Genomic DNA, 12654 nt, shown 5'->3' with positions numbered 1-12654 from the left:
TGTTTGGGGTCACCCCAAAGCTGGGCTGGGGGGATTTTTGGGGGGCTTGGGGAGGGGGTTCTGTGTTCCAGGTGTGATCTTGCCCGCTCCCCTTGTGCCCTTCCCCCTGCTGCTGTTCGTGTCCTTTGCCCTGTCACTGTTAGTGGGGAAATAAAAGTTGCTGTGCAAAAAAAAAAAAAAACCAACCCTAAAACACGATAATTTGGGGGTTTTTGGTGCTGGGAGAGAGGAGGAAAAGCTGCTCCTGCTTGGGAGGGGATGGAGACAGAGATGTCCTGGTCCCCAGCCTGCTGGGGTGGAGCACTGAGGGGTTTTGGGGGCACTTGCAATTCACTAAATGGTCCCAACTTGGAGCTTCCAAGTATCTCTAAGTCCAAATTCTGGTTTAAATCAGAGTTTTTACATGTTTAAATCAGAGTTTTTAAATGAAAGTTTAACGGAGAAGTTGGAAGCACTGGGAGCTCCCAGTTTTGGGGCACACCCCACTGGGCATTGCCTTTCATCCCAGTCTGGGGGCACAGACTCACTGGGATCTCCCTCTCATCCCAGTTTGGGTACCCAATTCCTGGGTTTTTCGTGTCTCCACCCCCTCTCCAACCCATTTACCTATGTCCAAACCACCCAAATATCACTTTTCTATCTTTTTTTTCCATAAAAATCTGACACCAAATCCCACTTTTGCCCAAAATAAGTCTTTATTAAGGATCGACTTATGGCAATAATGCTGGGCTTGAGGGAAGCTGGGATTTGGCAAAAAAAAAAAAGGGATTTGGCTGAAAAACTGGGATTTCATCTAGGATTTGGCTGAAAAACTGGGATTTTGCCTGTCCCATGTATTTTTGGCACCTGGAGGGTCCAGCATCATCCCAAGTTTTGCTCCAGCCCCCAAACTGGGGCGGGGGATGAGCCCTCTAGGACCCCTCCTCACCCCTCCCCTGCCCTTGGGGTGGCTCCCCCCCAACATCCCCCACCCCAAACTCCAGGGGGGCCCTCCCTGTGTCCCCCCCAGGCCCCAGCACAGCCCCCAGCAGCTCCAGGGCCTCCATGGGCCCGGGGGGCTCCGGGGGCTGCAGCTGGGGCCCCTCGGGCTGGCGCAGGCCCCCGGGGTGGCTCTTGCTCTTGTGCGCGGTGACGTTGTCCCGTTTCTCAAACCTCTTGCCACAAATGTCACAGGGGAATTGGTAGAAGGAGTCGGCGTCGTGTTTCCTCATGTGCCAGTTCAGGGAGGCTTTCTGGCGGCAGGTGAAGCCGCAGATCTCACACCTGGGGGAGATTTTAGATTTTGGAAGGAATTAAAAACCCCCGGGAGAACTGGCCCTGCCATGCTCGGGGCTGGAACGCGCCAGGGCTGAAGCTCCAGTGCCCTCCTGGCATGAATGGCTTGGACATGGGTTCTGTTCCAGCTCATTAAGCTGTGCCTAATTAAACACCACCCTGGAGCTGCTGGGTCTGGACACAGCCAGCTCCAAGGGCAGAAAGCTCGGGAGGAATCTCAGCCTGGCTTTTGGCTGGAGGAGCTGATTTTGGCTTGAAAAGGGTGGCAAGAGACTCTGAGGCTGAGCAGAGCTGCAGGTATGGGACTGGGATTTACTGGGTCTGGGACTTAATGGGAAATTGGAAATGCGACTGGGATTTACTGGGAAATTGGAGATGGGACTGGGATTTACTGGGGGGATGGAACTGGGACTACAACTTACTGGGAAGTTGGAAATGGGACTGGGACTTACTGGAGGGGCTTCTCCCCGGTGTGGATCCGTCGGTGGATGATCAAATTGCTGCTGGTGCGGAAGGAGCGTGCGCAGAACTCGCAGATGTAATCCCGCTTGTCTGAGAGGAAAAGAAAAGGGATCGGGGGCTGATCCAGCCTGGAAAAATCATCAGGATGTGCTTTGGGAGCTGGGAGAATTCCCAGCATGGGAATGGAGAGGATAAGGGAGAGATTCTGGGAGCAAAGGGCAGCAGTGAAAGCTCCCAGGGGTGGGAGTTTGAGAATGGGTGGGGAAGGGGGTACAGGAGGTGGGAATCCGATGGGAGCAGGTGGAATCCAGACAAAATTCTGGATTACACCAGGATTACACCAGGGAGGTGCAATTTCCCCCTGGAAATGCCCCTCTCACCACTGTGCAGCTTCTCGTGCTCCTTCAGGTGTTTCTTGAAGTTGAAGGATTTCCCACAGGTGGGCTCAGAGCAGGTGAAGGTTTTCTGGTGCATGTGCTGGTACTTCTGGTGGTGCTGCCAGGGGAAAAAAACCCAATTCCAGCTCCCAATTCCAGCTCCAGGAGACCCCACCCAGGCTCCCCAGGTGCTGCTCACGTTCAGGTACTGGCGGTTGGAGAAGATTTTGCCACAGCCTTCGAAGTCACACAGGAGGATCTCATGCTTTGCTGCCTTCCTGACAGGGAAAACACAGGAAAAAATCCTTACCAGGAAGGAGGAGGAGGTGTGGAAAAGCTTTGGGATGTGGATCTGCCCCCAGCTCCCTCCTCCTCCTCACCCACCCGTGAAATCATTTAAAATGAAGCAAAAAAAACCCTTCCAGAGATTTCTCCTGCCCGTCCTGCTCTTCCTGGGAGCTTCCCTGGCCCCTTCCCTCCTCTTCCTCAGGTACCTGATCCTCTTGGGGCCGATCTGAGCCACGTCCTTGTCACTCGCCCGTGGCTGCCTGCAAGAGGAAAAAGCCGTTTTCAGCCAGGCCCTGGTGTCCCCTCACTGTCCCCAGAGCCAAGGTTCCCCAGGAAATCCTACATTAAATCATCCTCAGGACCAGCACTTCTCCCCTTTCCACCCCGTGGACCAGCAGGACACGCTGGAACAAACACATTTCAGGCGTTTAAAATAAGAATAAATTCTTTATTGCTTGTTACAAAACCCTTTTCACATGGTTTGGACGCATCCCAGGACACCGAAATTGGCTCCCAGCCTGGCTGGATCTATAATTCATCCATAGATCCCTGGAAACAGCAGCTATTCCTGGCTGTCACCCTGGAATTAAGGAAAGATCCATTAAAAAGTGGATTAAAGTGGGGTTTGGGGAGGGGAAATAATGGGACCGTGAGAGATGCCAGTGCTCAAGCATGGGTTCAACCCGGGGATTTGTCCCAAATCTCTTGAAAACAGGTTTTTTATCAGCTCAGGTTGACTTTACCTGGGTAAGGGAGGAGAACCCCCTTGACATCTGTGAGGTCCAGCTTTGCTCATACACCAGGATTTTATCTCCCATTTTCAACTTGCTGTGACAAAAGATGGGGGGAAAATGAACCAAAATATTAAAAATCTGACCTGTGTCACCAAGCTCAGCCCAAAAAGAGCTTGACCTAAAGCTTAGGCTTGGCTTTGTGAGAGGGCAGAGAGCTGCAAGCCCCTCAGAAAAGCCACCAGCCTGCAGATAAAACTTTGGACACATTTGGAGACCATGGGATTTGGGATGGAAATCAGGCAGAACCCAAAGAACACCAGGAAAAATTTCACATTTAATTCACTTTTGGCCCCAAAAAGAATGGCCCAGATGGAACACAGACTTTTCTACCCTCTCAGGGCATTTGGGAGCCTGGGATCTGCAATGCCAGGGAGAGGGGGAGAGCAAATTCCAGCCTTACCTTCACTGGGATTGGGTCTCCAGGAAGGGTGGTCCCTCTTCCAGCCACGTCTGGGGTGGTTCTGGAGCTGCTGGGAGAGGGGAGGGCATTCAGTGTCCCCAAAAACAGCAAGATCCAAAGGGATCAATCAAAGCTGTGAGGGACAACACTCACCTGGGGAAACGCTTGGGATGGGGCAGACGGAGGAGTTGTGGCTGATTCCAGGAAAAAATGGGGGGATTTTACCCCCTTTTTGAGTCAAAAGTGTGAGAAAATCCATCCAGCTGAGGTGTGTTGGATCTGAGGCCGTGCACAGACCAAGCCCCAACCAGACCTCCCTTGTGCAAAGCCCCAGTGAAGCCCTGAGGGCTGATTTAAGCTTTTTTTTAGCACAAAACATTGAATTTTGTGTGTCTGGAAAGGAGAGCTGGCAACACTGGGCCGCAGAGCTGCTGGAGAAACCTTGGATCCATCAGTGGAGGAGGCTGTGGTGGGATTGATGGATTTTAGGGTGTTCCAAAAAATCTCCAGTCTTTTGGAGGCTTCAGTGCCCACCACGGGTCTGGTTCAGGGGGTCTTCATCCCCCTCCATGGCAGCTTTGACTGCCTCTCCTTGTTCCCTGAGCACCCACAAGGGACAGGGTGCAGGCTCACGAAGCCCCTGCAGTGATGTTTGTGAGCCAAACCCCTATTTGCACCCAAGAAAACCAAGAAACATCTCTGCCCTGCTGTCAGCAGAGTCACGGGGAGGGCTGGAACCCCCCCTTGGGGACACAGAGCTCTTGTCCCGTGGCCAACGGCACTGGACGCTCCCAAGATTGTCATGGAAATATTTTAGGAAAAATCTTTTTGCTAAGACATTTTCTCCTGAGAAGCCTCAGAAAGGAAATGTAAACAACAAACTGCTGCTGTGGAATGCAACAAGTGCATCTTTGATTAGTTTCATGTAGCTGTTTTTAATTAATGGCCAATCACAGTCCAGCTGTCTCAGACTCTCTGGTCAGCCACAAGATTTTATTATCACTCCTTTCTATTCCTTACTAACCTTCTAATAAAATCCTTCCTTTCTATTAGTATAGCTTCAACATTCCATTTTCTTTTAATATCATATATATCATAAAATAATAAATCATCCTTCTGAAACATGGAGCCAAGATTCTCCATGTTTCTATTCTTTTAGTATAGTTTTAACATGTAATTTTAATATAATATATATAATAAAATAATAGATCAGCCTTCTGAAACATGGAGTCAAGATTCTCCACGTTTCTATTCTTTTAGTATAGTTTTAACATATCATTTTCTTTTAATATCATATGTATCATAAAATAATAAAACAACCACACAAGATGATGCCTCTGGCCCCCTCCCCTCATCCCTTCACCTCGGTGGCTGCCGTGACTCACCTGACCTGTCCACTTTTCTCCTCCAAGGGTCCAGGGCTGGGCAGGGGCTGCTCCAGCAGGGGCTGCTCCTCCTTGATGGGCTTCCTGCGAGCCTTGGGCTGGCCCTGGCGTCGCTGTGGCTCTGAATCGCTGTCAGGGGCAAACAGAAGGGTGGGTGAGGGTGTTTGGGGGCTTGAGGGGGCAAGAGATGGGTTGGATGTGGTAGGGAATGAGTTGGTTGGACATGGTTAGACATGGGTTAGTCATGGACATGACTTGGTTGGACATGGCTGGACATGGGTTGGACACAGCTGGACATGGGTTGGACACGGCTGGACATGGCAAAGACCCTCCCCCAGGGGTGGATGAAGATGCCTCTCCAAAATTCTGTGCCCTTTGACCCCAGAAATCCCTGATTTTAACCCCACACGGACACAATTCCCAGCTCCTCCTGGCTAATCCCACCTGTCCAGGGATGGGTGATAGTTCTCATCACGCAGGTCATCCGTGTAGGCCAGGTCATCACCCTTGGCAAAGTCCTCATCCTCCTCCTCTTCCTCTCGGGGCTCAGCTCCCGGCTCTGCATCATCCCCCGGGATGGAGCTACTGGACAATGACCTGGACAAGCACAGACCAAGATTGGGGACACAGGGATGGGTCAGACAGGGACAAATCACCAGGGGATGGATGATTGTGGGTGCCACCACTCACCTCTCACCAGCTGCTGCCACAGGCCCCGGTTCCAGTGACACCTGAGGGGCTGGAAGGGGACAGGAGGGCGGTGAGGAAGGGCTGGGAGAGTCGGGAAGGATGGGGGTGTTGGAGAGGCCTGGGGTTGGGGCAGATCCTGCTGGGATGGTGGTGGAACTGGAACCACCCTAGGGAGAACCTAGGGTGGAACTGGAACTAGAACTGGGAGCAGGGCTGAAGGTGGGGGCAATCAAGGGTAGCTGAGGGCAGAAAGGTGACCTGGAGGAGCTCACCTGTGCCACCACCGTCACCATCTCCCATCTCCTGGCCCCGATCCCCATCACCATGGGGTGACTTGGCCGTTCCCTCCTCTCCAGCCTCCTTGGAGCCCAGCGTGGCCCTGCGGAGCGAACGCCGGCGCTCAGCGCCCGGGGAGGGGGCGCACCCCTGGGCCGGGTGACAGGAGGGGCTCTTGGGGACCCCAGAGCCACCCCAGGAGAAGCGGTGGCCGGCCACACACTCCCAGACCAGCGGAGCTGCCGTGCTGCCAGCTGCTGGCAGCTGGATGTCGGGCACAAAGCCGCACTCCTGGCCGTGGCCGTGGGACAGTGCGACCAGGCGCTGCAGGGCGGCTGGCTGGAGCCGCTCCGGCTCTCCTGGGAAAACAAAGAAATCTGTGAAAAACAGCCCCAAAATGGGGTTTTGTGGGGCAGGTGGGACACCTGCAAGGCCCTGTCCTCAGGCTCTCGGGGTTGTCCTTGTTAAGGGGAATTGTGAAACAGCTTCCCAACAAAGAGCTGGGGATCGGAAAAACTGGGAAGGCCAAAAACTGGGGATGCCAAAAATAGGGAACACGGAGGATTTGCCTGGTGCTTGGCGGGGTGAGCAAACCCAAGAGCAGCTCCAGGTGCTCCTCCAGCACCCAACCCAAGAGAAATCCTCCATCTGGATCCAAACCACTGGATGCCAACACAGAACAGGGAAGGGAAGCTCACCTGTGCTCCAGGTGCAGCCGTACGAGCTGTACCTGCACGGGAAGACAGAGATGAGCAGGCAAAAAACCCAGATTTTTTTCCCATCAGAGGCGGGTTTTTGTGGGTTTTTTGCCCCCGCTGCTGACCTGTCGAGGAGGAACTGGGCCAGCTGTGAGTGCAGGGCGAAGCCGAGCTGCTCCTTGAGGCGACACCAGCGCTCCAGATGCCCCCCGATGCGGATGCGGCACTTTGAGCGCCGCGCGTCCAGCTCCCGGCGCTTCTGCCGCCGCACGGACTCCGGGGCCGGGGGGCGACCCCCGCGACCCCCGGGCTGTGGGCACACGGGGGCGTCAGGGGGGGGACACGGAGCCTCGAGGGGTCGGGTGGGGAGTTTGGGGTGGCTCCATAGGGGAGTCTGGGGGTGACGCCTGGGAAGGGGACACGGGGATGTGCTGGGGGGGTGACAGGGAACACGGTGGGGACTGACAAAGGGTGGCATCATGGGGGGGGATTGGGTAAGGAATTGGGGTCCCCTGGCCCCACAGGGGGATTATGGGGGGACACAGGAGGTGGCCTGGGGACATGGGAGGGGGAGGAGTTTACAAGAAGGGGGGCGGGCACTTCCCCCAAGCCCCACCTCCCGAGGCATCGCCCCTCGTCTTGGCCCCGCCCACACAGCGCCCGTTAGGGCCTCGCCCACACCCCTATTAGTCACGCCCAATTCAAACCACCCCCCTTTAAAACCCGCCCACTCCCGCCGTTTCCCTCGGTCCTCCCCCCCCCCCCCCCTCCCCGTCCCCCCCTGCCCGTTCCCGCCGCCGGGCCTTAAGGCGGAAGGGGCCACAGGAGAGCGGAGACGGGCGGAACGCGGAATGCCCGCGGCTCCATCGCGCTCCCGGCGCCCTCTCCGCCCCCTCCCCGCCATCCGCGAACCTCTTGCGCCGCTCCGGGCTCCATCCCGCGCCGAGAGGGCCCCACCCCAGGCCGTGCCCACTTTAAGAGCCGCCGGGCCCGCCCCGCTCACGGACCGCAGAGAAGATGGCGGAGGCCCCGCCCCGCCGTGCGTGCGCGGGAGCCGCGGAGGCCGCTGGGAGATGTAGTCCGGCCGCTGGGCATGGTGGGAAACTCCCGCATGCGGATGGGGATGGACATGGGGGGTTACAGGGGTGTGGCGGTGTTCGCAGGGATGTCCCAGGATGAGGGAAGAGATGACTCCACGTTTCAGAAGGCTGATTTACTATATTATAAATAAATGATATACTAAATATATAGAAATATATTTAATTATATGTACTTATATATATACTTATATATCTATAATATATATAAGCATAAAATATATACTAAATATATATAATATATATTTATATACTATACTATATAATATATAGTAAATATATATAATATATATTTAATCATATATATAAAAATGATGTATTATATATTAATATGATGTATATAAATGTAGAAAACGATTAAAAGAAAATTACGTATTAAAACTGTACTAAAAGAATAGCAGAAAGGATTTCATCAGAAGGCTAGCAAGGAAAGGGATAGAATGATAATAAAAAACTCACTCCTCCCTTCACCCCTCCCCATCCCGGGTCTGCTCCATCCCAAACTTTCCCCACTGCCCACCGGCTACTCCCTGCAGCAGCACGTGGGAGCCCAAACAGGATCTTTGGGAGACACACAGACATTGCAGGCTGAGGGGTAAAGATGGGGGGGGCTTGGCAGGTGGAGAGCTGACACTGAGGGTTAGGGGTGCAAAGGACACAGGGTATCAGGTAGGGTTAGGATACAGGTGCAACCCTAATGGTGGGCTGGATGGCGTGGCCCCGCCGCCTCCTGCAACCACGGACGTCCCGGCGTTCCCTTCCACGGCCGTAGCCGCAGCCCCGTTCCCGTTCCCGCACCTCTGCCACCTCCCGCACCCCCCGGCCCCCCCGTCTGCCATGATGACTGCCCACGCTGCCCTAGTGACGGAACCCACGCATGCGCAGTTGGTACAACCCCAGCACCAGTGATATCACTCCGCGCCGACTCATCGAACCGCAGCGCTGCTTCCGGGATCAGCCGCACGCATGCGCAGTTCTATCTCCACGGCCCCGCCGCCACCCCCCCACTGCTTTCGCCGCAGCTTTGGCACAGCGCGGTCCCCGTTCCGAACCGCTGCGTGCCGCTGTCCAGCCACAGCCGGCATCCCTGTGCCCTGTCACGCCACTTCTGCCGCCACCGGGTCTATACACGGCACCACAGCAGGCGAAAACTGCAGCGCCTTGCATATATCCTTCCGCGCCTCACAGAAAGATGGTTCGTGTGTCCTTTAATATCATATGTGCAAATATTTCCAATCTGCATTCTGCCTTATCAGAAGGCTAATTAATTACTTTATTATACTATATTACATTACATCTAAACCCTATCTGCCAAGTACTCAACCCTGCACACACCGCACACAACTCATGACTGTCACCCAACAGTCCCGACACGCACAGACGCTTGGCCCTGACAGGCCAAGGAAACTAAACACCATCACTTTGGGTAAACAGTCTCCACGTTGCATTCTACTTTGGCACAAAGACAGGCACAGCAAATGAGATCAGAATTGTTTTTCCTTCCTCTGAGGTTCAGAGAATGTGAATCCCAGAAATATTCTTGGGGAGAATTGTGCCTTGCTTTTCTCTCTGAAATGTGGTGACAGGTGCACCCTTGCCTCCAGGGCAAAGAATCACGGAATGGTTTGGGTGGGAAGGGACCTTGAAGATTTATCTTTAATTTATCCAACACTTCAACAGGCAAGAGGGGGCTCATCTGCTTCAGAGCTGCTTGCTTTTCTCACACCTTTCACAAGCAAAGCCTGAAGCAAACCCTCCCAAGTTGCCCTATCGACCAGGGGACCCCTCAGCACTCGGCAACAGCTGCCGGCAAAACCTCAAACTTTTACTCACACAGGGACGAGGCCGTGCACTCGGTCGTAACCCAGATTCTCTTTTTCCAGCAGTAGCCTTGAACTTCCTTTGTTCTCTCTGCAGGCCTTTTTGCAAGCACACCAATTAACAGACTACACAAGTTTCACCAGCAGACTTCAGCTAAATGCAAAATTGGTTTCTACCCCAAGTAAAATTTCCAGCTACCTTTCTCACCTGCGATGTTTGGAATTTTAGGAGGTGGCAGCCCACTGGAGATCAAAGGTCCCAGGCAGGGTGCAGGCCCACAGACACAAATGCCATCCCTTTTCCACGGGAAACAAAACTCATCACCCCAGTTTCCTTACATCAGTTTGCCAAAGACGTTCGGCACTCCCAGGTCACTCAGAGTTCTCGTTGGCTGCAGACTCGGTCTTGGAGTTACGGAGTTACGCTTCCTCCTAACAACTCTAATAAAAAGGTAGCAATGATGTTTGTGGTCTAGAGAGTGACAGGTAGGAGTTGGGGGCTGAGCAGTTTTTTAGGGGTTTTTTAGGGTTTTTCTCATGGCTTTAAAAAAGGATATTTTAGGGCTTTTTTGGAGGAGTCTTCCAGGAAATTTCTGGGAACATTTAGGATACTTTTAGGGCTTTTTCAGGGCTTTTAAAAGATTTTGTTAGGGTATTTTAAGGGCTTTCTTAGTACTTTTAAGAATTGTTTGGGGGGGGGGTTTGGATGTTCTTGGGGTTTTTTAGGACTATTGAGGGTATGTGGAGGACTTTTTAGGGCTAGGGTATTTTTAGGGTTTTTGAGGGAATTTTTAGGCTTTTTTAGGGTCTTATCAGGGCATTTTAAGGATTTTTGGGGTATTTTTAGAGCTCTTTTGGGACTATTTAGGGTATATTTAGGGATTTCTAAAGGTTCTTTGGGGATTTTTAAGGGTTTTTTTAAAAGTATTGTATTTCCAGTGTATTCTAACAGCATTCTGAGGCTATTTTTAGGTTTTCATGGGGTTTTTAGGACATTTTGAAGATTAGGGGCTTCTCAGGGAATTTTTAGGTTTTTTTAGGGTTTTTCATGGCACAACACATGGAGGCTGAGGGGCAGCTTGAGGGGCACTGTGGGGGCTTGAGGGTGACAGAGGCTGGGAGCTGAGGGAGGAACAGGGAGAGGGGACAGCGGGTGACACACAGAGACACTGAGGGTGGCAGGGGCAGCTGTAGGGTGACACAGAGAAGCTGGGGGCTGAGGGGCAAAGGAGAGGGGTCAAGGGTGACACAGAGGAGCTGAGGGCTGGGGGGCAGAGGGACCGGTTGAGGGGTAAAGGGAGAGGGCTTGAGGGCTGGACAGTCCAGTGGAGATCAGGGGTGCACGGTACAGCGGTACCACCCCTCACCCCAGCCCTAACCTCAGCCTAAGCAGCCCCCCTAAAAACAGCCTTTTCCCCCAACAGCAGCACAACACAGCAACCCTAACAGCGAGACCAGACAGCAACCCTCACACAGCAGCACAATGACAGAACCCTCAGAGGACAACAGACCCACTGCAAAAAGGTCGAGGCGACATCTGTGGGCTAGACAGCAAGAGGTAGAGTTCGGAGACTGAGCATGTCTTTGTGAGGCTTTTTTTCCAGGACTTTTAAAGGTATTGAGGGGATTTTGGAAGGGACTTTTCTGGGACTTCTTAGAGTATTGTTGGGGCTTTTTCAAAGCCATTTTATGAGTCTCTAGCATATTTGGAAGATTACGGTCAGGGTCAGAGGAAACACCCTCTGAAAAGGCAGAGTTTTAGGACTGCAGTGGAATGCTTGAAAAAGGGGCCAGCGGCGGCACAGCGGGTTGGGTCCCACGCCGCCAGTCCGAAGGATGTAAGTTTTAGACCCAGCGAAGTTGTTGTGGTTAGGGTTAGATGCTCTCAGCTTTGGTCTGGGAGAACTTCAGCACAGAAAAACTCATCCCCCGCGTCTCCCAACGCCAGTTTGCAGGAGGTGCTCGGCACTGCCAGGGCAGCCCAAGTTCCCAACGGGGGCAGCTTCGCTCCCGGAGAAATCCTGCGCCGGCCCTCTTCCCCGTAAAGCCAAACTCACCCCGCTGCGCGTCGATGTCCGTTCGCAGGAGGCACGTGGCGCTCCAAGGGCGGCAAGAGTTCTCGGCGTCGGCAGCCGCGGTCCGTGAGAAATCGTTCTCTGCGGTTTTGGAGGCTGAATTGCAGTTTCGGCCACGGGCACACAGAGAGGAAAGACAGTTAATTTCCTTAGAAAGGAAAGTCTGGCAGCCCATGGTTTAAGGGGCAGACGAAGGGCTGTGCAGGGGAAGGAACTCCTCACAGGACCTTTCTTCACCTCAAGCCCACTCCAAGGTCTAGCAGCCCCCGTGTGCCCAGCTGCTTTCAGAGGGTTACCCGGGCACACCCGCACAGGGAGCTGCTAGTCCAGAGGGGCTAACGGGGGCATCCCAAGGGTCCCTCCAGGAACTACGGTCGGAGCATCCAGCACGGACTAGGGAGCAGCCGGAGCCACCCGGGCACGGAGCATCACTTTGAGAAAATGCCAAGGGAAGAGCCCTTTTGCCAAGGAGCAGCATCTGAGCAGGCCAGGCAGCATCTGGGGTTCCAGGAGAGGGCTTTAAACTTTCCCCTTTTACTGTGTCAGTCCCTCCCCAGAGCCCCCAGACCCTCCACAGCACTGCCAGAAAGGAGAGGGGTTATTAGGAGAAAAAGGGTTTAGAAAAAAGGGAAAAAGCTTCCTTTTCCTTTATTTTTTGTGTTCCAACTGGGAGGGACTCTGCTTCCCCTGCAATTTTAGTGGTCTCAGTTGAAAGAATCCCTGCCTTTTCTATGCTGTCAGGGGTGTTAATTGACAGGGAGTCCTCATTTTCTATTATTCCCCAGTCTAAATAGAAGGGGAAAATCTTGACAATGTTTCTTATGGGTTTGAATTAAGGGTAGCCACCCCCTTTTTATTGTCCTGAGGCCTAAATTGAGGAAGAAGCCCAGCTGTACCCTCCATCTTAAGAGTTTGAACTGAGGGAAAAATCCCTCTTTTTTCATCCCTGGAGAGATTTAAAGAGAGAGGAAAACCCTTCTTTTTCCCAGAACTTAAGGAGAGTAAATTAAAGGGTAG

At 53.2% G+C, this 12654-nt stretch overlaps 1 protein-coding gene across 2 annotated transcripts; it reads right to left on the bottom strand.

Moving 5' to 3' along the window:
* Positions 1-676: 676 nt before the first annotated feature.
* ZNF692 (zinc finger protein 692) lies at positions 677-7716 on the bottom strand. Of its 2 annotated transcripts, XM_054653619.2 has the most exons (12): positions 7558-7716; positions 6771-6955; positions 6646-6677; positions 5944-6306; positions 5672-5720; positions 5426-5578; positions 4982-5110; positions 2609-2662; positions 2314-2392; positions 2118-2232; positions 1728-1827; positions 677-1263 (listed from the first exon to the last, which is right to left on the bottom strand). In XM_054653619.2, exons 1-12 carry the CDS (start codon positions 7579-7581, stop codon positions 912-914), a joined length of 1635 nt encoding a protein of 544 aa, XP_054509594.2. In that variant the 5' UTR covers positions 7582-7716; the 3' UTR covers positions 677-911. The 2 variants fall into 2 exon arrangements, with proteins under 2 accessions (XP_054509594.2, XP_077047348.1); XM_077191233.1 differs by lacking the exon at positions 6646-6677 and having other exon boundaries at positions 5944-6050.
* Between the last annotated feature and the right edge of the window lie 4938 nt (positions 7717-12654).

Source organism: Agelaius phoeniceus, chromosome 27 (genome assembly GCF_051311805.1).
Source record: "Agelaius phoeniceus isolate bAgePho1 chromosome 27, bAgePho1.hap1, whole genome shotgun sequence".
Classification (NCBI taxonomy): Eukaryota; Metazoa; Chordata; class Aves; order Passeriformes; family Icteridae; genus Agelaius; species Agelaius phoeniceus.
The sequence above is the reverse complement of the archived record's forward strand: the minus strand, read 5'-3'. Positions and strand labels throughout refer to the sequence as shown.